This window comes from Balaenoptera physalus (assembly GCF_965194825.1).
Source record: "Balaenoptera physalus genome assembly, chromosome: 2".
NCBI lineage: Eukaryota > Metazoa > Chordata > Mammalia > Artiodactyla > Balaenopteridae > Balaenoptera > Balaenoptera physalus.
The window spans coordinates 175,005,008-175,032,462 of record NC_138883.1 but is presented as its reverse complement, the minus strand read 5'-3'; the positions used below and the strand labels follow the sequence as shown (position 1 = coordinate 175,032,462).

The 27,455-nt window shown below is 42.8% G+C and overlaps 1 protein-coding gene and 1 long non-coding RNA gene across 5 annotated transcripts in view; one reads left to right on the top strand and one right to left on the bottom strand.

Annotated features, from left to right (window-relative positions):
* LOC309656471 overlaps positions 1-27,455 on the bottom strand; it is a 518,263-nt gene that overhangs the window by 41,767 nt on the left and 449,041 nt on the right. The gene's annotated exons all lie outside the window — the stretch shown is intronic.
* Positions 1-27,455, top strand: part of ST8SIA6 (ST8 alpha-N-acetyl-neuraminide alpha-2,8-sialyltransferase 6) — a 279,596-nt gene that overhangs the window by 187,131 nt on the left and 65,010 nt on the right. For all 4 annotated transcript variants that reach the window (XM_082452890.1, XM_082452888.1, XM_082452889.1 and 1 more), the window contains exon 3: positions 13,143-13,232. In XM_082452890.1, coding sequence (XP_082309016.1) covers positions 13,143-13,232 — 90 coding nt within the window. The remainder of the gene's footprint in view (positions 1-13,142; positions 13,233-27,455) is intronic.

The window sequence follows — 27,455 nt, the reverse complement described above, 5'->3', positions numbered from 1 at the left end:
TATAAATAGTGAGTCAGACAGCACATGAAGTGGAGATTCCAACATTCTTTTTTTTTGCTTATGTTGCTTTTAATGGCATTTGAGATTAAAGGTCAAATAGAATTCAACACAGTAACCCTTGTAAGGCTTGATAATCTATATTTGAAGATTCTAACTATTCATCTCTTCACCCAGAACTTCACTTCTCAACAAGATGTCTGTCTTTATTGCACTTTTCATGTCTTTTTACCTCAAAGCCTAACCAGCAAAATGGGTACTTTAATTTTTTTATTTTTTAATTAATTTTTATTGGAGTATTGTTGCTTTACAGTGTTGTGTTAGTTTCTGCTGTACAGCAAAGTGAATCAGCTAAATGTATACATATATCCCGTCTTTTTTGGATTTCCTTCCCATTTAGGTCACAGAGCATTGAGTAGAGTTCCCTGTGCTATACCGTAGGTTCTCATTAGTTATCTATTTTATACGTAGTAGTGTATATATGTCAATCCCAATCTCCCAATTCATCCCACCCCCTCCTTACCCCCTTGGTATCCATAAGTTTGTTCTCTACATCTGTGTCTCTCTTTCTGCTTTGCAAATAAGTTCATCTGTACTATGTTTCTATATTCCACATATAAGCATTAATGTACAATATTTTTCTCTTTCTGACGTACTTCATTCTGTATGACAGTCTCTAGGTCTATCCACATCTCTGCAAATGGAACTGTTTTGTTCCTTTTTATGGCTAAATAATATTCCGTTGTATCTATGTACTACATCTTCTTTATCCATTCGTCTGTTGATGGACACCTAGGTTGTTTCCATGTCCTGGCTATTGTAAATAGTGCTGCAGTGAACATTGGGGTGCATGTATCTTTTTGAATTATGGTTTTCTCTGGGTGTATGCCCAGGAGTGGGATTGCTGGGTCATATGGTAGTTCTATTTTTAGTTTTTTAAGGAACCTCCGTACTGTTCTCCATAGTGGCTGCACCAATTTACATTACCACCAACAGTCCAGGAGCCTCCCTTAGTTTATAGTTTTTTCATCATTGCCTTACACAACATGGGTCACAGAAAAAAATCTTTATTGACAGCAAGATTCCGGTGAGCTTTCTGTTGACTGAATGAAGTAGTTCCCCTCTTTACATTTCAGAATTTCAAAAATCATCATTATTCTGTCATAGGGCCTTCTGCCTCGTTTCACATTTATAAAATTGCCGCAGTGAGATGACATTCCACTTGCTATTTTTATTTTATTATGACATACTCTTCTCATAATTTTATTTCATATCTCAGGTGCCCCCAAATGTTTGGACATGGTTTCTGAAAGACTTTTTGCAGTGATTTTCATTCTGATGACACTAACCTGAATTCCACAAGTGAGCCTAAACAGCCTTTGTAAGATCCACCAGTCTTGATTAGATCAGTAAATTAAGATTTTGCTCGCTGATCAGATGTGTTCAGCAACTAGCCTTTGGAGTATTTCTGTTTTGATAGCATATATTTCCCGGGAGTCTCCACACTTACTGGGGAGCTTCTCCATACTGGAGTCCAGTCTTGGCATCAGTTTTCATTGCTTCAGAGTTTCCTTGCTCTGCTGATCAGAAGCCATTGTACCACCCTATTAAACTTTGTCCATTTTGTTATTCTTTTGTTTTTTACATTTATTGTGCACTTTATTTCTATTATTATTACATTGTAATATATAATGAAATAATTATACAACTCACCATAATGCAGAATCAGTGGGAACCCTGAGCTTGTTTTCACTTGCCACTCACTGATAGGGTTTTGTTTTTTGTTTTTTGTTTTTTTTTTTCACACACACACACACACTGTATTTTATTTTTTACAAGAGATAAATAGACTGACACCAAGCATTGTACATGGATGACCACAACAAAAGCAACAATGATTGCAATTACCAAACACGAAACACACTCATGCTATGTCATAATATTGACATTCAGTCCAGTAATCCTCCACTGTAACAACTCCTTTACTTTGCAGTGAAAATTCATTTGTATATTCTCATTTTGTTATTTTAAAGAAGATTCCATTCAGTTTTCTACATGAGGTCCCCAGCGTTTGACCCTAATGTTACCAAACCAAACTTGGGTCTCCTCGCCCACCACGCAGCAAAGCCAATCCACTGAGACCGGGTTGTGGTGAAGGAAAATACAGCGTTTATTGCAGGGCCCAGCAAGGAGAACGGGCAGGTAATGCTCAAAAGACCTGAACTCCCAGATGGCTTTCAGGGAGTAGTTTTTAAAGGCAACGTTTGGGGGATGGCTGCAGGGTGCATGACTGTCTTCTGATTGGTTGGTGGTGAGGTAACAGGGTGATGTTTCCAAAATCTCAGTCATGGACCTTCTGGCTTTAGCCAGTCTGGGGTCTAGTGCTTGTGGACAACATGTAGTCACCATCTTCCACCTGGGTGGGGGAGAGGTTCCTGAAGAAGCCCACAAAGATATGCATCAGATTATTATGCATATCCCTTGAGGAGGAATTAGGACTCTGTTTTATCACTGAACTCTTGTCATGACTTTTCTTGTTAAACTGCTCTTCCTTTGTTTCTGCATTCGCTCACTTTCCTAATTAGTAACTGCTTGTGCCTGCTCTTTGGAACTCAGGGAAGACCTAGGAGACTAAAGCCTTTTTCTGCAAACTAGTAATGGGGAGGAGGGGCAAGGAAGGGCTTTTGTACCCAGGAGGGCCCTGCAGGGTCCTGCTCGGTTTCACTAATGCTTTCCTGAAAATGAGTATGAAATATGAATATATTAAAATGAGCTATGAACTTACAGGTTATAAGAGGGTTTTTGCTCTTTGATGACTAAACTTATAACAGTGGTTATGGTTCTAATATTTAAGTATTTTTAAATTATCAAGTGCTATCTCACACAGCACCAGAGAGTCAGTACAGAACGTAAATAAAAGTTATATTCTCATTAAAGGTCTTATCTCAGAATTCACTTCTCCAAGTTTTATTGAAGAGATATTTAGTTGCCAGAGGAATTTCCTCATTTGTTTTTTGGTTGGGACAAAGAACTTCTCGACTGGGGTTGCATAGCTGATATGGACACTTAAATGTGGATTTTACGGACATTTTAGAGATGTTTCCCACACAAGTCCATTGGCCTTTTTTCAGAAGACATTGCATCCTCCAACTACATTCAGTTTGCTTGAATGACGCCCGTTGGAGCGGTGTGTTTGATGGGCTGGTTAAGCCTGAGTGAAGGTGTTAGGGATGGTGGGTGTGTGTTCTCTGTGGCAGAGCTCCCGGGAGGATGAACCCTGGGTCTGACTCAGGAAAGCAATTATGTTAAATATTCTCAGTACCATACATCTCCTCTTACAATATATCCTTGGTTGAGCTCTTCATCTGAAAAAGAAAAAAAAAAAAACCTCTTCTTTAGTGACATGGTAACTTAGCTCATTTTACTCTTGTAGTTCTCTCAAGTGTTTCATTGTTTCTCCCCGCTCATGCTTCTGGCCATAGGACAGACCCACATTTCTTGCAAGTCTTACTCTAGCCTATTATGAAAAATCTATCAGAGCAGATGAACTTGATCCAGGAGGCTTATCATGCTTTGTCAACGTGTGATCCTCAGTCCGGCAGGATTGGCGTCACCTGGGAGCTGGTTAGAAATGCAGGCTAGCAGGCCCCATCCCAGAGCTGCGTTTTAGTAAATTTCCCAGGTGATTCATGGGCACGTTGCAGTTTGAGAAGCACTGCTTCAAGAGGTATTCCGTGATCCTGACGGCCGCCTTGAGGACTCCGGCTGAGCACTGCCTGAGTGGGCTCTCTGCTCCAGTCATCGTGCTGAGTGTTTTTTATGCATTATCAGTTACAAACTTTGCATCAGATCTATCAGAGAGATAGTAATCACCCTCATTCTGCACACGAAGCTGAAAGCATAGAGGGGCTAAATTATTTTTACGGGGCTAAGCATCGAGTGTGTAGCAGAGTAGGCATCTGAGCTGTGATGTGTGCCACCAAAGTTTGTCCTCTTTATCAGGTCGTTTTTACTCAATTTGCAGATGCTTCCAGCATGCTCATTCAGAGTGTTAAAAGATAATTTTAATAAAAAGGTAAAATCGTGGCTCTCATACAGATATGAAAATGAACACTTTTTAAAATTTTATTTAACTCATCGGTGAAGAGGCTGGTAAGGGGTGACAGCCAGTTCAAAGGAACAGACGCATTTCTAGGTCAGGAATATTGAGATGAACATGGCAAGGGAGACAAAACAGATTTTCCCACCGTGGGGAAGGGTTGTCCCTCCACTGGACATAACCCATTTGCATGCCCGTAGATAAGAACTGTTTTATGTTGCTCTCACTTAACTTCAATACATAGAATTGCAAAATAGCTCTGTTAAAGGACAGGCAGGCAAGGCAGATTTTATTCAGTACTACTGCAATGGGTGGAGTTTTGCTGTAGGGGAGAGAGATTGGACTCAACTCTGAATCCAACAAGGAAATGTGGGAATTTATAGCCAAGGAGCAGGTGGGGGTCAGTGGAGGGAATGTCGAGGGGTAAGGGATGATCCTCGCCAAACCAGCCTGCTAGGAATCTTGCCAAAGGCAGACCAGGGTGATTGGATATCGCCTGGGGAATGGTGGAGGATGAGGAATTTGGTCAGGTAGCAAGGGGGATCACACCGGGAGGATGGGGGATTCTGGATAAGCTGACTTAGCAGGGTTCTTGTTAAAACTGGTCTCTTAAGGACATACCCACAAATGGGTCCTAGTTGAAAAAGACCTCAGAGGAGCTTGACCAGAGTTTGGTCAAGGAGACACCATTTGTCAGTTCCTGTAGACTCAGAATCAGGTAATCTGGAGTGGCGAGTGCTGTAGACAATGAATAGCTCTCCACTGAAGAACAAATTTTTCCCTATAATGGGAGGTAGAATAGCACAGTGCCTAAGAACACAGACAGGTAGTGTCTGGGTTCAAAACTCTATTCCAGTTCTAACAGTGACTTTACATATGTTCTTTAATCTTCCAGTGTCTTATTTCTCTCATCTATAAAATGGGCACAGTCCCTACCTTGTATATTCATTGTGAGGAGTATATGACACATGAATAGAGTTTACAACAATACATAGCACCTGATGACCGTCCAATGGATATTGCTGTTATCATCTTCATGCTTAACCAGGAAAGCATATCAGAATTTTTGCATCAAGGAATCTGGATATTAGTATCAAAAATATACTCAGTTTATCCAAGGTTTGCAAATTCAAAGCACATTAAAGAAAGGTCAGAATAATCTTGGCTGTATCAAGTAAGAAAATATTGTTGGAGGTGGGTTTTAAAAGACTTGGAAACACTGTACTGAGAGCAGTTCCATCCTGTCTACACTTTCGAGTTGATCTCAAGGCCCCAGGGATCTCACACTCAAGGACCAGTGAAAAGAGGCACGAATGGTCCGGTGCTAGTCACTTGTTTTCTTCCATTTGTTCTCAGTCTGCTCCTATTTTATTTTACCTCTACTTTGACCCTCCTCTTGCCCTTCTGGACTTGAAGTTTAAATCAATCTCCGTATCAGACTTGTCCTTCTGGTAACCCTCACTTCAACCAGCTTAGGTAAGGCGGTGCCCCCTGTATGCCTTGGAGGACTTATACCTAAACCAGGTCCACCTGTTCCCCTTGGGCAAGCTGTGGAGTGGAGGAGACTGCAAGTTAGATGGAGTGAAAGTCTTTTAGGTTCATTACTCTTGATCCTTCCTTTAACTTTATAGTGGTAGGCAGTGATACTGTTAATGGTTTAGGGGAAGTTGTGCGCTTCGGTGGGTACATTGGCATTGTTCAGATCACACGCCTCTGAGTTAGCTGGTGCTGATCCTCCTGGGAACAGTTTTACAGCTCTGCAAGATGTAGTTAACTCAGAGCAACACAAAATAATTATCTCTAAATATGCAAATTACATCCTATCTGGTAGCGGTCCAATGGACTTCCTTCTATTTGCACATTCATTTCAGTACTTCTGATCTATAGGTCTGTGTGTTCTGTGGCTTCTGCTTTGAACTGGTTCCCTCATGGGGAATAAAAGAAAATCTTTAATGCATGTTCATTTCATATCTGTACGATATTTATGATTGTCCATTTTTGAAAACTATCTTTCAACAGTGGTGGAGGGACCAGAATACCTTAGGGTAACTGATTTAGTAAGAGAGTTAGTTAATTAATCTTTGTCAAGGGTAACCAAAGACAGGTAAAAGTCAAGGTGAAAAACCAAGTTAGCAGAGATTATTTGTAGAAATTTCTGCAAGTTCAGGTGGCTGCAGTGTTCATGTATAAGGAAGTGAAATTCTCATGTAGCCATTTTCAAAGCAGTTCTTAATATTTTGAATTAAATGATATCCACCGAAACACAGATTCATGGTTTCTTGAAAGTAACGTGATGGTGGTAAATAGCCAGCATCCATTCTGCAGACTCAGCATGGTGAGCGTGAGCTTACTTGTCTGCCCTCTGCACCAGACTCTTTGCTCCAAGGCGACAGGGACACGGTCTTGTCCCCGTCCTTTCTCCAGTAGCCGTAGTTCTCTGTGGCACAGATGCCTGGTGAGTGACTGAACAAAGAGGTTGGCCAGGGTCTTCCCCTCATCTCTGTAGACACCAAGACTTGATTTCGTCAGTTCTTGGGTCTGATTTCAAAGGCAGACTTGTGTTCACCACACTCATAAGCCAGAATATTAATTTGTCAATTAAAGAGAGTAATCAAACTCTCCCGGTAGGCTGGGATGCTTGCCTTTCTCCCTCGGGGAACTTGCATGGCACGGGGTGCACATGATAATTAGGTGTTTGCTTGATGAGCTTGAAGTGAGCACAGTTGGCCCCGTCCCCTCTGTCCTAGAGCTGGCGGGCCACTTGTCACACCAGTGGACGGGGGTTTCTGCTGATGGTCAGGACGCACTCCTGGCTCAGCAGCATCTCTTCCCAGGAACGGGGAAGGAGTGTGCAAGGTACGTAGATAGAACAATTCCTATTCTTTGGATTTTCCATTTTTAGGCTGTGTTCCCCATCTGTTAAGAAATTCTTTCTTCAGAGAGAATAAAGTTGATTCGGTTTTAAGCTTTTCATTTAGATTCACAACTCAGCTTTTGCCTCCTTTCTGGTCACTGTAAATAGAATTTGGATGTCCCAAGAACTTGGGACTTCCCTGGTGGTCCAGTGGTTAAGGATCTGCCTTCCAATGCAGCAGACATGGGTTCAATCCCTGGTCGGGGAACTGAGATCCCACATGCCACAGGGCTACTGAGCCCGTGCGCCACAACTAGAGAGAAGACCATGTGCCGCAACAAAGAGCCTGCGTGCCACAACTAAGACCCAACACAGCCAAAAATAAATAAATTAATTAAAAAAAAAAAGAATTTGGATGTTCTTGAAACTCCTTAGTCACTTACAAGCAAATGATTCTTTGGGATGTTTTATTTGTCCGGGGACTGAATGCATATTGCATTAATTAAAAGTCATTAACTCTGTGTTTTAGTGGTCCTTGTGGATACCGACTAAATAATGATGACATTACTTTGTAGGGACTGAATCACTTGTTCTGGTTAAGAGATATTCTTTGCATTTTCAGAGCCTTAATTATTATTAGTTTTCAGTACCCATTGTAGTCTCTAAGCTTCTTGCTATATTGTGAAATCTTGCCAGTTGGTTTTCAACTCAAGTCTGACTTATGAAGATAGAATTTCAGATCAGCCACATAGATAACAATGATAGCAGAAATGCTTGTTTTTGTGTATCTTTCCCCTAATCTTATTAAAGATTTTTTTTCCCCCGTGACATACTGCAGTGATGAAAACGTGCCTGAAGGCTTGGTTGCCGGTAGCAAAAAAATAAATCCTACAATTAAATAATAAAAGCAATCAAAATCCATAATCTAAGACTCTCAAGGAATGGAAAAAGAGGAATTTGTACCATTTAATGGTTAGCAAACTGTCAGTAAAAGATGAGACTGGAATTACAGTCAAGGGCCAGGTCCTCGATGGCTCTGTGTGTCCCTCTGAGGCCGAGGGGGGACACGGAAGGGAAATGACACGATCAAATGTGTATGCAGGACCACCCACCTCGGGGACCGTGAGGATGGAGCAGAAGGGAAAGGGCCTAGCGTACTGGACACCATGAACTTATCAAGGCACCAACCCACCTACCTGGGTGATTTTCTTCCCAGCAGTCCTCAGGGGGCAGGTATAGGAATGCATTAGGCCAGAGGCTGTATTGCTCCATTATGGCAGATTTGCAAGGTGGATGTGACAGAATGTTGAAGGAGCAGGAACTTGGGCATGCTGGTGAGATGCTACCCATGCCACAAATGAGCAGACAAGCAAGCTTGTCTAGTGACGTGCAAGCAGAGATTGTGATCTTGTAATGGAGCAATTAAAGAGACATTGGCAGGGCAATTAGAGCCATCTCAGCTCTCTGGTCTGGGACGCCTCAAGCACTAACTTGGTTCATCAGGTTCTAGCAGATCTCCAGGAGGATGGCCACCGTCCCTCCATGACTTGTCCTGGGAGGCACTCTCCACTGTATATTTGGCAAATTGTATGTAGGCTGATTCTTTTCTCTTCTTTGGCTAATTCTGGTAAGAAGTTCTTTAAAAGGGCTTTCACCAGCAAATTGAAATTAACAAAAAAAAAGCTATCAGAGTTGATGGAAAGATAATTATTATCTTTATAATAGATAATTATCTATTATCTTATTTTGAACCCATGAGAGTCTGGCCCCAGAGATTTTGGTTCTTAGAGTTTATTTTTGTCTCCCAGACCCAACTGCTCAGACCGCCAACTTGAGTTAGTTTGTGGGGGACAGGGGTCCCTCTCCGTTCATATCCTAGACTTCTACATAAATGTGAGATCCCCGGCAGCAGCAGGCTCTGATGTGCTTTCTCTGCTGCTTCCTTTACCATTTCAAGTTCTCCCTGAACATCCAGTCCTTTTGGATGGGCCATTCCAACCTGGTCCCCAGTCATCCTTCCTCGGGTTATAAATCAGCCCACACGACTTGTAGCCATCTCATCTTCTGCCAGGTTACTTGTGACCCCAGGTCTTTGGATTTCCTACTTTCATCTCGTTGTATTTCTCTCTGTCCCCTTTGCCTTGTCTGAGAGATGTCTGCAAATCAGATGTTGAGGAGGATTTATTCTAATGTCTTCATCTGTGGTGGATGCCATCTTCTCAAATAGGATCATGACCTCTCTCAACTCAGACCTGGGAAGGTTTCTTCTTTTCTTCTCTCAAGAGCAAGTAACTCCCTTATGGTTCTCCTCACGAGCTCAGATCTAAGGAACATCGAATTCTCATTTATTCCCACAACGGAGAGGACTGATGGTCTAGCCCTCTCCCTGGAAGGTCTAATGCCTTCCACTTCTCCACGGGTCCTGGCATCTCTTACGGTGTCAGGTCTTCAAGCATCTTAAAACATGGCGGTTATATTGTTAATTTGTATTTCTGTCACTTTGAATAACAAACATTGTTGAAAACAGCATGAGCTAGGAGTCTTGTCTAAGAGGCACTGAAAGGGGCTATATTGGCCAGATGCCTAATGTAGACAAACATTTGAAGTTTATGGGTTCCACAGGTCAGTATTTTAGCATTTTCCTAGGAAGATTTTAATGACGTTTGATGAAAAGGAAGAAAACTAGGAAGATCCTTTGAATCAAAAGGGGGCAGGAGAGAGAGAACTCAAGGGGCTCCTCTTTCTGTTCCTTTCACTGTGAAATGACTTCTGTGGGTGGGAGAAGTATTACCATACCGTCCCCTATGGTAATAACAACAACTGAGGAAACAACACAGAATGCATTTAGGAGAACAAGAACACAACATTTATTTAGTAACTTTCGTGTATCAGCTGTTTTTATACCCATCCCATGTAATCCCTTGTCTTGTTCCATTCAGGCTGCTAGACCTGGACCGAGTGGCTTATAAATACCAGGAATTTATTTCTCACAGTTCTGGAGGCTAGAGGTCCAAGATCATAGCATGTACAGGTCTGGTGTCTGGAGAGCCCGCTTTCCCACAGACAGCCATCCTCTCATTGTAACCTCACAAGGCGGAAGGGGACTGGGAAGCCCTCTTGGGCCGATTTTATAAGGGCACTAATCCCATTCATGATCACCCCCTCCTCATGACTTCATCACCTCCCAAAGCCCCACCTCCTAATACCATCACCTTGGGGGCTAGGGTTTCAACCTATGAATTTTGGGGGGACACAAACATTCAATCTGTAGCATCCCTATAAACTACCTTATTGAGTAAAGATTTAAAAAAGGAAACTCTTGGATTTAAAGGCCAAGGTCAGAGAGTGGAGCCCAGATTCAAGGCTGGCCCTGCTGGCTGACACCTAAGGCCCCTTTTGTCCCTCTGGCTTCATTCTCTCACCTCCACTTCCCCGCCGGTACCCTCATGTGCTTTCCATGGGCCTTCTGTGATTTCAGTTGGGCAAAGCTGTTTGGACTTTTTATTAACAAGGATACTCTCCGCTTTAAGGAAAGTGCTCTGACACCGAACCCTGGGTGCCTGTGTGTCACAGTTTCACAATTCAGTCTTGCGAAGCCATCAAAATTCAAAGCACTGCTGGCTCGGTAATTCACTTCATTAATGGTGCTGCCTGAATAAAATACACAGCAAATTAGAAATAAACAAATCCTTGGAAAGTATGGTAATACATTCAGAAAGCACAGAAGGTGAGGCACATAGACAGAAGGAGGAAGGAAGTGGGGAGGGAGAGAAAATCGTATCAAGATAAAGAGGGAGGGACTTCCCTGGTGGCGCAGAGGTTAAGAATCCGCCTGCCAATGCAGGGGACACGGGTTCGAGCCCTGGTCCGGGAAGATCCCACATGCCGCGGAGCAACTAAGCCCATTCGCCACAACTACTGAGCCTGCGCTCTAGAGCCCGCGAGCCACAACTACTGAGCCTACGTGCCACAGCTACTGAAGCCTGCGTGCCTAGAGCCCGTGCTCCGCAACAAGAGAAGCCACGGCAATGAGAAGCCCGCGCACCGCAACGAAGAGTAGCCCCCACTCGCCGCAACTAGAGAAAACCCGCGCGCGGCAACGAAGACCCAATGCAGCCAAAAAAAAAAAGAAAAAAGATAAAGAGGGATTTTGTGAGCCCATATGTATTTTGTGCACTGTCTTTTTAGACAGCACTTCTGGAGGATTAATTATGAATCTCTCTTGTTTATATCTTTACCTTGATACCTCCTGCTACCTCACCTCCCATATCCAACTTATTATGAAGTCCTGTCAGTTTTACCTCCAGAATAGATCTCAAATCTGTCAGCCTCTCTTCCTGCCAGTGGGCAAGTGGATGTGGGCTTCTGGTCCACTCTGGGATCCCGATCGCCTCTTTCTCTGGGCACAGAGGATGATTGCCCTTTTCTGACGACCACTGTGCAGCCAGGTCGGGCGTGCAGCTAGTTCTGGCCAGGCTGAAGCATCCGGATACAGAGTAAGACCTTCCAGCACTTTCTTCTCCTGCCACAGCGATTATGGAAGTGGGTTGTTGAAAGGAAGGTGCCCCAAGAGTGCAGTACACAGTATTCCTAGATTGCAGGGAGCACGGCCGCCCTAGAGAGCTACCCAGTGTCTAGTGGGCATTTCATGAGCAAGAAACAGACCTTTGTGATGCAAAGCCACTGCCATTGGATGATGTCTGTGAGCACGTCATAGTCTGTTCCATCCTGGCTGTCAAAGCAAGTTGCCGTCCTCTCTCTCCTGGAGCCCTGCAGAAGCCTCCTAACTTTCCCACCTTCTCTGTAGTCCTGCTTCCTCTCGTTTCATTTCTCAGCCAGCTACTTAAAACACACATGAGGCCAGGCCCATCCATCACTCCCCGCCCCTAACCTCCTATTGCTCCCCGTGTTCTTAGGGTCCATTCTAAACCTGGTTCACCAGGCCTGTGTGCTCTGGCCCCGACTTACTGCTCCAGACACCCTTTAGCCTTTCAGCCTTGAGCCCCACCGGCCTCCTTTCAGCTCCTCAAACATTCTGGGGCCTTTGCACATGCTTTCCCCTCTATCTGGAATGTTCCCCCCTCTTCCCAAAGTAACGCCCTTGGATTACCCTGGGCATCTCCACCCAAATGACACTTTCTCAGAGGCCCCCCGCCCCCAGGACGCAGGCAGCTCCCCACTACACTCCTCCACGGCACCCACTGCTGTCCTCAGGACCCTAACCACAGACCAGAAGTCGGTATTCATTCCTGTGGCTGTTTGTTTGATATACATCGTTCTCTTTAACCAGACTGCAAGCTCCACTAGGGAAAGGGACTATTTGCTGTGTTATCCAGCCCCGTATCCTAAGTCTCCTGTGCCTGGCTCCCAGCACGTATTAGGTCCTCAGCAAATACCTTCAGGATGATTAAATAGATGTACTACCAGGAAGCTGGAGTTGTGTGTATGTTTTTGAAGTGTAGAGAAAGTGGTGGTTGATATTTTTTTGGGCATTTACTGTGGTAGGTGTGGTACCAGGTGCTTTTCATTGTTTCCTGTATCGTGTATATATCATGACAATAGCGCTATGGGGTAAGGACTAGAGATGCAGAAACAGAGGCTTCAATCAGTTCAGTAGCACACATGTGTCCGCAAGGCTTGTTAGGCAACCCGACTGCATGACCCATTTCCTTAACTCGCTTTGTGATTTGGTTTTGTTCCAACTCCAGTTTTTCCAAGTTCATAAAACAATAGCAACAGACCCTTGTATCACAGCTACTGTAATAATCAAAGGCCAGATTTATCTTGCCTTCTTTTGGGAGAGAATTACTGATCTCCTGTGTCTGCATGCTTCCTAGCCAGAGACATCTTTTAAAAATAAAGCCTGCTTACAAACACAATGATTAAAACTATTCAATAACTTGTTCATTGTACATACTAACCTCAAAATATGAGAACCTGAAAATACAGTCCCCCATGGAGTGTTCTTTTCTGTTTGACTTTATCATGTCAACTTTCTTTTTTCTTTTTTAATTTAGACCCATTGTCCGAGGTGAAAATATCAATTTCCTTTTCCACAGAGAAATCCAATAAAGGGATGAAAATCAGACCTCAATTGGGCCCACTTTATCAATTAAATCTGCTTTTTGTTAACCGTATCTCATAAGCTCTCCTTTTAAATCAATCTATTTTTTAATCTCTTTCACAAAACAGCACATATCTGAACGAGAAGTTCCTCCCGCCGACAGAGAGATGCCAAAATCTGCAAGCCGGCTTGGAGACTTTATCTAACAAAACGAGAAAGTAAGTTCTACTCTTTGCATTTAATTTTTTTTTTTAATGGAACTTTATTTATTTATGGCTACACTGTGTCTTCCTTGCTGTGCGGGCTTTCTTTAGCTGTGGTGAGCTGGGGCTACTCTTCGTTTTGGTGCGTGGGCTTCTCATTGCGGTGGCTTCTCTTGTTGCGGAGCACGGTCTCTAGGCGTGCGGGCTTCAGTAGTTGTGGCTCGCGGGCTCTAGAGCGTAGGCTCAGTAGTTGTGGCGCACGGGCTTAGTTGCTCCGCGGCATGTGGGATCTTCCCGGACCAGGGCTCGAACCTGTGTCCCCTGCATTGGCAGGCAGATTCTTAACCACTGTGCCACCAGGGAAGCCCTCATTTAATTTTAAAATAGGTGTTTTGTAAGTGTCAAAAAATGTTTCACAGCATCTTTGAAATCATTTGGAAAATAAGACTGTTCACGAGAAAAGCAAATATCAGACAATAACGCATATATGTGGAATCTAGAAAAATGGTATAGATGATCTTATTTGCAAAGCAGAAATAGAGACACAGATGTAGAGAACAAATGTATGGATACCAAGGGGGAAAGGGGTGGGTGGGAGGAATTGGGAGACTGGGATTGACACACATACACTATTGATACTGTGTATAAAGTAGACAACTGATGGGAACATACTGTAGAGCACAGGGAACTCTACCTAATGCCCTGGGGTGACCTAAATGGGAGGGAAGTCCAAAAGGGAGGGGATATCTGTATGTCTGGTTGATTCATTTTGTTGTGCAGTGGAGGCTGACACAACAGTGTAAAGCAGCCATACTCCAATAAAAATTTTTAAAAAAGACTTCACATGGAGGCATGACCTTGGGCTTGGAGAAGCTCCGTCGGGTGAGGGGCTGAACTGTGCAGACCAGGGTCCGACCCTGGCACTGGGGACTCTACGTATCTGTCCCTGAATCCACATTCACTCGACACTCTGTGTAGTTTTACCAGCTCGGCTTCTCTAGGCCCTCACTCTTTTTGAGAACCCCGTGGCATTCCGGACCCTAGTCTAGAACAACGCACACCTGTATCGAGCCGCTTACAGTCCCATGAAGGTTGACAGGTTGACCCCGGCCCCAGTCCCAGCTGTGGTTCACTCCCAGCTTCCCACACCTGCTGACAATCCTGTATTTCAGAGAGTCTCCAGCACCATCTTCTCCGAACTGGGGAAAAGGAGTTCGAAAAGCTCCGAGCTACATGCAAGGAAGAGCTACTCGTGGCCTGAGAGTCTGATGGTAGAGGCGCTGCCTGGGCCGTCCCGGGAAGGGGCAGAGTCTGGCGGCGTGGGACGGGGTGGACGCGCCTTCGGGCGGGGCCTGGGCTGGCACCTGTGAATCTCCCTGGAAGGGACTTACCAGAGTTGCATGTCACTGTGCGCTTACCTGACCGAGTTGGAAAGTTGTTCAGGGTGAGAGGGAGAGCGGGTTCCTCATGGCAGTCTTGCGTAAGGGAGACCCAGCGGCCTTTCCTTCTCTTTTTCTTCCTAATCATCAGTCTGGCCATCAGTCTTTCTCTGTCCTCTGTCTTCCTCTCCTCCTCCTCCTCCACACCTCTCTCTCTCTCTCTCTCACACACACACACACACACACACACACGCACACATCTCTTCCTCCTTTAATGTTAAAAACAGTTTACGGGAGGAAGCAGTTAAAGCTGCCTATAATTCACGTACTTCCACCCCTGGAGGGTGACCTGGGGGGGAAAGGAAACTGAGGTAGGCAGCCTGGTCTAATCTCCTTTCAGCTGGACCTTGGGTAATAGACTAGTGATACTCGCTGGGAGGAAGGGACCGTATCCACTGAATGTCCTAGCAGTCTGCTCCCTGCCTGAGGAATTACTTACATTAAATGGAACCCAGGATCCGTGAGGCAGGGCTCCCTGGAGAGCGGCACGTGGGCTGTCCAGCTGTCTAGGTGTACGGGGAAATGTTTCCTAGTTTAAACGTTCCTGCTGTGTAAGGAACCCAGGGACCTCACTTAGAGGCCTCACCTACCCTTCTGGGCCAGAGGCGCACGTCCAGTGCAGGAAGCCAGGACCGGGGAGGCCCCCTGTGACGTCCCAGGTGCCTCTGCTTTGTCTGAGCCTCCCGACAGCCTGGCCTGCTAGCCGGTAAGATTTCTGATTTGAGTGAATCTGGTTTGACAATCCAACCCTGTATGTTCCTGTATGTTAGCTCAGTTTATTACAATGGATAGTCCTCTGGAAATGTTTGTTTTCTTTTCCTTAAATTCCAGCTGAGGGGCCTAAGCGTCCTAGAGAAATCCACTGTGCTACGTACTTGCATTTGCTGCACGGGACCCGCTTCTCTCCCTTCGCCACAGTTTGGTCTGTGTCCCTCTTTGCCCTGGGAGGCCGACCTACAGGGGCTTCATCCACAGGTTCCTGGCTCCTTTGTCAGCTGGTTTTCTTTGGATTTGACTCAGAGGAGAGCCTAGAAATGGATCAGGAAGAGGGAGGAATGAAAAGAAGCTTTTCTCTTGTGATGTTGCTGCAGGCGAATTACATCCTTGACCGAAGGAAGGTGTTCCATCCTTAATGAAGGTCATGACTTTTGTTAAGTGTCTCTCTCCTTTTTCACTTCATTCCCTCCACTGGACTCTTCAGCCTAAGGATGAGTTCTTAATGATCCCCTGATAACTGTATTTGGATTTCCTACATCCAGCCCAGGACTTTGGGAAAAGTGCCTCCTTTAAGCTTTTCTCAAATGACTCAGTTTGAGCAGGCCACTGGTTTTGCCAGGACCCTTGCTTATGGTAGATGGGCCAGAACTAACAGTTGCAAACGCTTCTTTTCTCGCACAATAAATACATTGAATTTTGAGGTGGACGTAAAGCAGCTCATGCATTATAGATGCCACTGCACGTCTGTTTTGATCATATTGGAGCCATTGTTTTGCTTGTTGTTTGCTGGGCTCTTTCTGAACCTTTTCCTGAGGGACTCAAATTCCAAATGTCTTGCGGCACCACGCCTCATGAGAGTAGAAGTTGGAAAAATTGGTCCTTGCTCCCCACTCCCTGCGACAAGCCTGTTGTATTCCTTGCCTGACATGTGAGTCAGTGTGTGAAAGTTTCAACTGACTCTCTTCACCTCTCTCTCTCTGACACGAACTGTCTTCGTTCCGCAAAGTGACAAAAGTGCTTAACGTAACCATGACCCATAGCTGTACTTTGGAGCAAAGCACTTGAGATAACGTGGCGGAAAGTTCTTTAATCATGGAAGGTGATGTTGTTTTTCAAGGCAGAGAATTTTACAACTCTTTCATGGGCGTCCACAAACATGGTTAACTGCAGCATGCTAATGAGATTGCCTGGGCATATGTTCTCATGTTTGCTCTCTCACTTTTTTCCTGTTGTTTTGGATTTGGCGCTGAGACCTGTTCTCAGCTGTTCTTTAGAGGGATGCCTTTTCATGACCTGCACGTGAGCCAGCTCGTGTAATTAGCCTGCACTGTTATTCTGTTCGGCAAAGGTCTAGAGAAAGTAGGCATGAATTACCCATTGTTATGAAAGTGTTATTTTGCACTCAGGAGACTAATTTGTTCAGTTGTATTGTCTATTGTCCGGAACCGTGCGTTCTGCGACCACTGCTGTTACAGACGTACAGGGGACAATCAGGAAAGCTATTCGGTGCATGGTGATAAAAGGCAATTTCATATTCTTAGAAATAGTGATTTAGCTCTGTTTTTGTCATGGTCTGTTAAAGAGTTAGAATTTTCTCTTTCTTCAGCCAATTTGTCCATTTCAGATGCTAAAATAGAATTTAGGAAGACGGCACTAGAGTGGGAGGGAAACAGTGCTCTGTCTCCCACTGGTCTTGACTACATTTTTCAATAAAAGGAAGTTAAACAGTTGTCATTGGGAAGACCATCGGGATGGGGTACCATGTATCACAATTCTTTATTTTCTGTTTAAGACTGTGAGCTCCAAGACTATGAGTTTGTGGTTCTGTCCATGGTGCCTATCACAGGGCTCAGCACATAGTAGTTGCTCAGTAAGTATTTGTGGGATTAAACTAATGAATGAATAAATATACTTATTAGATCCTCAAAGCATTTTCTCTACTATCTCTAATTTCTAACTCTTAAAAAATTATCCATAAACTTCAACTCCTTTTTGAAACCTATCTTTCACTTCTCTGGCTCTGTCTCTTACTTTGAATCTGAAGTTTTCTGTTTTTTCCTATCTCATCCTTTCTCCCTGAATGTTTCTCTGGGTTTCTCCATCCCAAACCTTTTTTACCAGGTGTCTCCCAGATAAAATATTATCATGAACTAAAATGCTACCTAGCCGGGGCTTCCCTGGTAGCACAGTGGTTAAGAATCTGCCTGCTAATGCAGGGGACACGGGTTCGAGCCCTGGTCCAGGAAGATCCCACATGCCGCAGAGCAGCTAAGCCCATGTGCCACAACTACTGAGCCTGTGCTCTAGAACCCGTGAGCCACAACTACTGAGCCCATGTGCCACAACTACTGAAGCCCACAAGCCACAACTACTGAGCCCACATGCCACAACTGCTGAAGCCTGTGCGCCTAGAGCCTGTGCTCCCCAACAAGAGAAGCCACCACAATGAGAAGCCCGTGCACCGCAACTAGTGAAAGCCTGTGTGCAGCAACGAAGAGTAGCTCACCGCAACTAGAGAAAGCCTGCGTGCAGTAGCGAAGACCCAATGCCAACAAAAATAAATAAATAAATAAATTTATTTATTTATTTAAAAAAAATCTTTAACATACTACCTAGCCATCTTATCACTGCTAGTTTGCATTTTTCAGTATGGCAAAGATTATTTGTAATCTTTTGTGCTATGTGTATATTTTAAAATGTTGACCGTATGAATATCCGCGTTGTCCATCTTAGTCCACATTGTTTCAGACCACTGAGCTGGGTTTTCAAGAGCAGATACTTCAGAGGGGCTGATCCAGGAAATGAACTCATTCCTCCCCATCTTAGGTTTTGCTGCCTCTGTTCCTGTGCCTTTTTCTTCCTGTGTTCCTCTTCCATTTTCCCAGATGATCCTGCATCCCAAGAAAATGTGCATCTATATTTCTTCAGTTTCCACCACCTGGTCAGGGTAGATGAACTACTCCAACAAAATCTCCCCAAACGCAGTGTCATAACACAATCTAGTATTCTCTCTCATGCAGCATTCAGTATAGATATTCCTTCCTGGTCAGGCAACTGTCCTCTGAGTACTGACTCAGGGATTCTGGCTCTTTCCGTCCTATGATGCAGACATCTTCAACAGGTGATCCCAGCGTTGCTGCTGAAGGAGAGGGTGCTATGGAGAAAGCACACCCAGCTTGGAGGGGACACACATCACTTCCGTTCATGTTCCACTGGCTGGAGCTAGCCCACCTAGATGTTTCGGGTCATATGACTGGGCTTGGCCAATAGAATGTGAGTGGAGCTGGTGCGTGCTTGGCGTGGGGGACGTAGTTCCTGGCTGGGGTGCTGCTTACAACAGCAGCTGTGCTATGGAAACGGAGCGCCAATCAGTGACGTCAACCAGATATTTCTGCGCCATGTGTATTAAATAGCTCTGCCGTTCCCATCATTCTGTTGACTCTAGGCCCTTCAGGTCTTCCTTAAAGAAGGAAGGAAACATTTTTCTTAAACAACAGCAATCTCTTATATCTTCTGAACACCTGAGTAGTTTAAATAGTACTTCTAGTGAAAGGAGATATTTAGGGCTCTTCTTAGGCACAGAGTGTAAGCCACTGCCCTGTAACTTCCTGCACAATCACCAGGGCATGAAAAAGTTGCTCGTGTTCAAATAGCTTTTCTTGGTAAGATTCAGATTCTCAGAATTAAGGTTTGGAACACAGGCTTGCATAGGCTAGGTGTGGCTTGAACCATACACTGCTTGGTGAGTGTGTATGTTTGATGAGCTATTTCATGCCGTACCATTTAAAATTACTGAGAACAAGAGAATTTTCTGAAAGGATCATCTTAATGGGGCATCCTAAAGATGTCTGTTCGAAGGCTCTGTTTCGCAGGGTGAAAGGCAAAGTGAATTGAAGGCTGGCCCCAAGCGTTCTTCCTGTTTATTATCTCAGAGAGTACAGCATGACCTGAATTGCAGCTTGAAAAGAAGAAGTATAAATTATGGCAGATCAGGCTTCAAAAAACCTGACTCTGAACGTATCACTTGACAGCCTGTTAGCAAAGCAAGTATTCCTAAGTTTTCACTTGTCTGTCAGGGAAAACGGTTTGTGGTCATATACAAGATTTTCTCGGCATAGAGTGATATACGACTTGTTCATCTAGCTTTAAATCTATGGTGCTTTCTTTGCTTCTTAAAGAGATACCCACACTTTTGTCTGTCTTGTCATCTCTGACCCTTTAACTTGCCTTTTGTGGTCAGCTTTTAAGGACTAGCCCTTAAAATCTAGCCCTACTTCCTTTCCTTGGTATTGAGGTCAGAAAGAAGAAGTTAACACAAAACCGCCATTCATACCAGCTTGGTATGTTCTTAATATCTTGTGATGTATCTCTTTGTAACCAAAGGAGTGGCTGTGTTTGCTGGTATAAACTTTTAAGTTGGGGCGGGTGAGCTAACATCGAGGCTATGATAGAAGTCTCTGGAAAGTTTTTTTTTTTTTTTGCAGTTGTGTCAAGTCTATCAAAAGGTGGTTTAGCCATCATCCTGTGCCTCAAAGAATACATAAGAAGTAAACCATCATACAATTTAAGAACTTGAAGGAATAGTCTCTTAAATTCTTCTAATCTGTATACTTTTTTATGTGTAAGTTTTGTTTTTCTAAAAAATCTAATTGCCTCAGTTTAAAGATAAAAGTGGGATTATGACTTGTTCAGAGTCAGGCAACCAGTTAATGAAAAGGTGGGAAATAAAATATTTTGCATGTGGTTGTTGCTGCTAGAAGGTAACTAGAGGAATTCTAGTCTGAATTCCTTAGTTAATACGTGGCAAGAGTTGCTTAGTATCATTTGTTACCATGCTGAAGATTGGAATTGTGAATTACTTGCTTATAAGTGTTTGTCGGTGGAAACAAAACCGAATTTTCCCTCAGAGGAAAACTGAAACACTGACTTTCTCGTTATACTGCAATCTTGATTATGTATTCACATTAGGAATTATTTCCAATTTTAGAAGTGGGGTGGAGAAAGAAAGCAAATCTGTCATTGATACTTTTGTTCACCACTTTCAAATATGTTAAAGGTATCGTTTCTTTACTATTTGTAGTAGCCAGACTTCCAAGATGGCACCCAATGATCATTTCCTCCTGGTATTTACTTGCTTTTCCCCTGCCTCACTGAATAGGGCTGCCCTGTGTAACCAGTGCGGTATCACAGAAATAACGATGTGGGATTTCAAGGCCAGGTCATAAAAGGGTTTGATAGTTCTGCCTTGCCTGCTCTTGGGTTGCTTGCTCTAGGGGAAGCCAGCTACCATGTCATGGGGATACTGAGAGGTCCACATGGCAAGGAACTAAGATCTCCCACCAACAGCAGCACCGCCTTTTCAGCCATGTCAGTGAAGCTCCTTGGAAGTACATACTTCGGCCCCGACCAACATCTTGACTTTACATCCTAATGAGCTGCTGGGCCAGAACTATCCTGCTAAGCTACTCATGAATTCCTGACCTACAGAAACTGTGCAGTAATAGTTTATTGTTGTAAAACAGCTAAGCCACTAAGTTTTGCAGTAATTTTTCACATAACCATGGATAACTAATTGACTACTCAATTCACAGTCTTTATGTTATTATATTTTTATCATAATGACAATTATTATGATTACCAAAATTATCAGTAGTGGTAATAACAACTACCGTTTTTGTGGACCTACTGTATGCAAGATAATTTAAGTATATCTACAGTCTTTGCAGTATTTCTTCAGAATAGCTTTTGTTATTCTAATTCCACAAGTGAAAGAGATGAAGTCAGAGGGTTAAATGGCTTGCAGAACATCAGACAGTTAGAAAAGGCAGAGCCAGGGCTTGGATGAAATTCTGACTGTTTTATCCTCACTACTGTATGGTTCCACCCTTAACGAGAACAGAATTACAAGTCACAAACACAGGAAGAGAAAGGCATTTGACTTTAAAATGCGAAGCTACTTAAAAGCAGTCTTCCTCCAACATACCATATACTTTCCTCACTTTTTGTTACTTATTTTACTTAAGCATCTGTAATGTAAATATACACAGGTAGCTATATCTTGTACAGCAACTGCTGTACCCTAATGGTTACTCGGGGACCAGTATGGCTTTTCTTGGTAAGATCACGGCGGATGGCTAATTTTTGTCATAGTTCAAAACTAATATCTGAAACCTTTGGGTGTTTTTATGTTCTAGTCATATATTAATTTTCACTTTCAGAAACACACAGCAACTTCTCTGTGTCCAGCACTGTGAAAGGCACAGAGACAGTTATTCTCAACCTGGAGATGTGTATCATACTTCCTGGGAGCTTTTTCAAAGGATGCGTGGTTGAGAACAGGTTGAGAACTCTTGCTTAAGGAACACAATGATAAAGAAATTATTTCTACTCTTTAGCAGCTTGCAGTATATTAAGAAAGTCAGGGACTTCCCTGGCAGTCCAGTGGTTAAGACGCGGCACTTCCACTGCAGGGGCCGCGGGTTTGATCCCCGATCGGGGAACTAAGATCCTGCATGCCACACAGTGCGGCCGAAAAATAGAAAAAAAAAACAAAAACAAAGCAATAAAAAAAACAAAACGCCAACAACAAAAAAGTCAGAGAGTTACAATACTTTAGTTTCTCCTTCTCGATCTTTGTAAATGCCTCCTCATCTCCCCTCACTTTTGACACTGGAGTGTTCCAGCACTCAGTCTTCAGACCTCGTTTCTTTTCATCCTCAGACCTCAGGGACCTCATTTAGCCTCATGGATTTAAATACCATCTACATACTGATGATTCCCAAGTTTGTATTTCCTGCCTAGACCTCTTTCCAGGTTTGTATTACCTCTGCCCAGTGATCACCTCCCTGGGGTACTCATAAGGAATCTCATACCTTATAAATCTCACAGGATCTCCTGGATCCACCCCCCTGAACTTTGTACTTCAGCACTGTTCTGCATTTCAGTTAATGGCAAGTCTGTTCTTCCAGTGCTCAGATCTAAATGCTTGGAGTTTTCCTTGATGCCTTTCTTTTTATCCATCGCATTGTCTGTCATTAAATCTCACTGGCCACCTTGAAGTCATACCCAGAAGCTGATAATTTCTTACTCACTCTATCACTTCCACCCTGGACCAAGCCATCTTTATTCCACTCCTGGATTGTGGCCAACATCTCTAAATTGCTCTTCTGGCTTTCACCCCTGCTCTCCTAGAGAGTCTTCTCAATGAAGTAGACAGTGGGAACCTTTCTAAATGTAAGTCAGATCAGGTCACTTTTCTGTTCTAATGTTTTCGCATTTCACTCAAAATAAAAGACAAAATTCTTAAAGCAGCCTACAAGGTCCTTAGAGCACTTCTCAAATATACATGTAATATATTTGCCAATAACAGCACAAAGGAGCTGTTATGGGTGGGAGCAGAGTTGCATCAGGCTAAGGAAATGACTACAAATGGTAAAGTAATAATTACAAAAATGTGTAGTTGGGTTTATAACATTAATAGATGTAATATTATATAACAAAAATTCCACAAAAAGAAGAAAAAGGGGAGAGAGCGATATAAGAGTAATATTTTTATATATTAGAGCAATTAAGCTAGTATAAACTGAAAGCTGAATCTGATAAGATGTGTATGGTAAACCCTAGAGCAACCACTAAAAATATAGTTAAAATTATTAAAGATGTCAAAATGCTACATTAGAAAAATTCACTTAAGGCATAGGAAAGCTGTAAAGGAGGAATAGGGGAACAAAAAATACATGAGACATAAAAAAACAAAAGTAAAATGGGGGCTTCCCTGGTGGCGCAGTGGTTGAGAATCTGCCTGCCAATGCAGGGGACGCGGGTTCGAGCCCTGGTCTGGGAAGATCCCGCGTGCCGCGGAGCAGCTGGGCCCGTGAGCCACAATTACTGAGCCTGTGCGTCTGGAGCCTGTGCTCCGCAGCAACAGAGGCCACGATAGTGAGAGGCCCGCGCACCGCTATGAAGAGTGGCCCCCGCTTGCCACAGCTGGAGAGAGCCCTCGCACGGAAACAAAGACCCAACACAGCCAAAAATAAATAAATAAATAAGTTAAAAAAAAATAGATTTGTAAACTAGATTTAAAAAAAAAAAAAAAAGTAAAATGGCAGAAGTAAATCTAACTGTATCAGTAATAACGTTAAATATGAGTGGATTAAACCATGCAATCAAATGGCAGAGATTGTCAGACTGGATTAAAAAGCATGATCAAACTATGCTATCTACAGAAGACACATTTTTGGATTCAAACACACACATAGATTGCAAGTGAAAGGATGGAAAAATATATATCTTGCAAACAGCAACCACAAGAAAGCTTGAGTGGATATATTGATATTAAAAAAAATAAACTTTTAAAACAAAAAGTGTTAGTAGAAATAAAGCAGATCTTATCATCATAAAAGGGTCAATCCAGCAGGAAGATATAACAGTTATAAACACATATACATCTAATAACAGAGCACCAAAGTACACAAAGCAAAAACTGATGAAGGGAATAAATAATTCAGCAATAATTGGAGATTTTAAATACTCTGTTTTCAGTAGTGGATAAAACACCAGACAGAAGATCAACAAGGAAATAGTAGAATTGAACAACACTATAAACCAGCTAGACTTAACAGACATCTATAGAGTACACCACCCATCAATAGAATATACATTCTTCTCAAATGCACACAAAACATTGTCTGGGCTAAATCATATGCTAGATTATAAAACAAACCCCAGTAAATTTAAGGAATAGAACTAATACAAAGTATGTTATGTGACCACATTTTAATGAAATTGAAAAATAATTGAGAAACTCACAAATATGTAGAAATTAAATAACATACTCTTAACTATGCAGTGGGTCCAAGAAGCAATAGAAAGGGAAACCAGAAAATACTTGGAGACGGATGAAAATGAAGACACAATAAGCCAACGTTTATGGGATATGCAGGAGGTGATAGCTAAAGTGTACAAGACGTCTTTTTGAGGTGGTAAAAATGTTCCAAAATTGACTGTAGTGATGGTTGCACATATCTGTGAATACTCTAAAACCCACTGACTTCTCTGCTTTAAATGGGTGAGCTGTATGGCATACTAATTATACCTCAGTGAAGCTGTTAAAAAATTTAACAGGTCTACAGATCTTTTGAGGATTTTATTTTAAGACAGAGTCTGATTCTGTAGGTGTGAGGCAGGGCCTGAGAATCTGCATTTCTAATAATCTTTCTATGTGATGCCAATACTGCCAGTCTGAGGTCCACACTTTGAATAGCAAGGCCTCTACCATCAGATTTCCTGTGACCTTTCTGACCTCATCTCACGCCACCTTCATAAGTGGATTCCTGAGTGACTCGTGTGTGATTTCCAACCAACCTGACCATCTTGCTGCTCCTCAAACATACCGTGCCTGCCTCTCCCTCTGGCCTTCGCACTTGTCCTTCCCTTTGCATAGAATGTTCTTCTCATTCCCAAACCCCCACATGTGTATCGCTTACTTAATCCCTTTCTTCAAGTCTCTGCCCAACTCTTACCTCCCAGGGAGGTCTTCCCTGACCACCCCACTTAGATTGCAGCCCTATTTCACATACTTTCTTTCCCTCTTTTCCTGCTTTATTTTTCTTCACAGTACTAAGTACATTATACTTCAACATGCTTTTAATTTATGTATTATTTGATGTACAGTTTGTTAGGGCTGCCGTAACAAATTACCATAGACTAGGTGGCTTAAACAACAAAAATTTATTTACAGTTCTAGAAGTCTTAAGACTGAGGTGTCAGCAGGTTTGGTTTCTCTGAAGCCAAAACCAAGTCTCTCTCCTTGCCTTCTTGCTGTATGTATGAAGCGTACATACATGGTGTTTTCCGTATGCATGGTCTTTTCTGTATGTAGGCCAGCCTCCTGGTATCTCTCTGTAAATAAAAACTTCCTTTTCTTATAAGAACACCAGTAGATTGGACTCGGGCCACCCTAATGGTCTCATTTCAATTTAATCCCCGATTTAAAGGCCTTATTTCCAAATATAGTCATATTTTGAGGTACTGGGGGTTAGGGTTTCAACGTATGAATTTGGGGGAACACAGTTCAGCCCATACATTGGGTTTATTGTCCATAATCCCCTATTACAATATAAATTTCATGAGAATGTGCATTTTTTAACAAAAATTTATTTTGTTCACTATTTTTGTTATTGTTCTCTAGAACAATACCTTGCACATAACAGATGCCCAGTAAGTACTTATTGAGTAAATACATGAAAACAAAAGGTAAGTGCTATAGAGATATTTAGTGGATTTAGGGTGGTGCAAAGGACATAGGAGAAAGAGATCAACTCTGCTTATGTGAGTCAGAAGAATTTAAAAGGCAAAAGGTTCATAGCCATTCATATATGGTTTAAAAATCTTACCAGGTGCAATATCCATGCTAGCTTCTTCCCTCTTGTAACTCACTCTAACTATATAATGTTACTCTTTAAAAGATGGAGAAACACTCAATTTATTGGTTCTTTCTGATTCCTTGCAATATGTAGGATCCTAGTTCTAAAAATTGATAGTATAAGATCACTAAACTGTTATTTTCAACTCTGGATATCCTCTTATATGTGAAGATTTCTCTCCATAAACTTGAAAAGTGGGTCATCTTTTTTTCATCTTCAGAAATCATACAGCAATATTGTTGTGAGGGAAAATGCGAGAATCTTAAATAGCAGCCTCAGTCCTTGTTTATTCATTCTTTCCACCCTGGTGATGTATCTGCATGTTGCAGATATTTGTGAAGGGGATACTTTTTTAAAAAAATATCTTTATTGGAGTATAATTGCTTTACAATGTTGTGTTAGTTTCTGCTGTACAACAGTGTGAATCAGCTCTGTGTATACATATATCCCCATATCCCCTCCCTCTTGCATCTCCCTCCCACCCTCCCTATCCCACCCCTCTAGGTGGTCACAAAGCACCGAGCTGATCTCCCTGTGCTACGCGGCTGCTTCCCACTAGCTATCTGTTTTACATTTGATAGTGTATATATGTCAGTGCTACTCTCTCACTTCATCCCAGCTTACCCTTCCCCCTCCCTGTGCCCTCAAGTCCATTCTCTACATCTGCGTCTTTATTCCTGCCCTGCCACTAGGTTCATCAGTACTGTTTTTTTTTTTTTTTTAGATTCCATATATGTGCATTAGCATACAGTATTTGTTTTTCTCTTTCTGACTTACTTCACTCTGTTTGACAGACTCTAGGTCCATCCACCTCATTACACGTAACTCAATTTCGTTCCTTTTTATGGCTGAGTAATATTCCATTGTATATATGTACCACATCTTCTTTACCCATTCATCTGCTGATGGACATTTAGGTTACTTCTTAAAATGATATTTTTTGTTGGACTGTGAAGTACTGCTTGACTTTGGCATTGTATCAAATGAGTCCAGTGAAGTAAATTGTTACCCCAAAATAATTCTGATAAATAGCACCATGAATAGCTTTCCACTTACGCTATGTATGCCTATTTCATCTTCCAGATCTACTCTCTACCTTTTTCGTTCTTGCTGTGTGCTCCAGGAGGCTGATTTCCTTGTGCTGTTTTAGTTGGATTCTCATAACTTTTGGCTTCTGGTTAGGGTCACTTTCTGGAAGTCATTGGTATGAGAGTAAAAAATGGGAAGAGAGAAAGTTTGGGATATTTATCCCTCTGGATCCCTCTCTGTGGGAGTGGTTTAGGGATGACTTCATCCTCTACCAAAGGCCACCTCTCCAGTCCTGTGACCCTCTTCTACACCTCTAGCTATAGCTCTTTCTGGCTAGTGTATGGACTTAGGGTGGTAACAGCTTTCCTGCTCTACCCCTATTGTAGCCTTGGTGTGCTTCACCAATCCGTGTAGCCTTTCCTTTACCACGTCCCACCCCTTTGTCAGTGGATACCCCTTTCCCTCTTGGTTGGCTAAAGTTAGTCACTGCTGGCAGTATTTCCTAGCACGTGTCTTAAACATACAATTACTGTCCAAACCCCAAAAGTTAATGATCCAGGACAGAGAAAGTGTTCTTTAAAAAAAAAAAATCAATATCTGACTTTTTCAAATGTGGCAATTTGGAGATT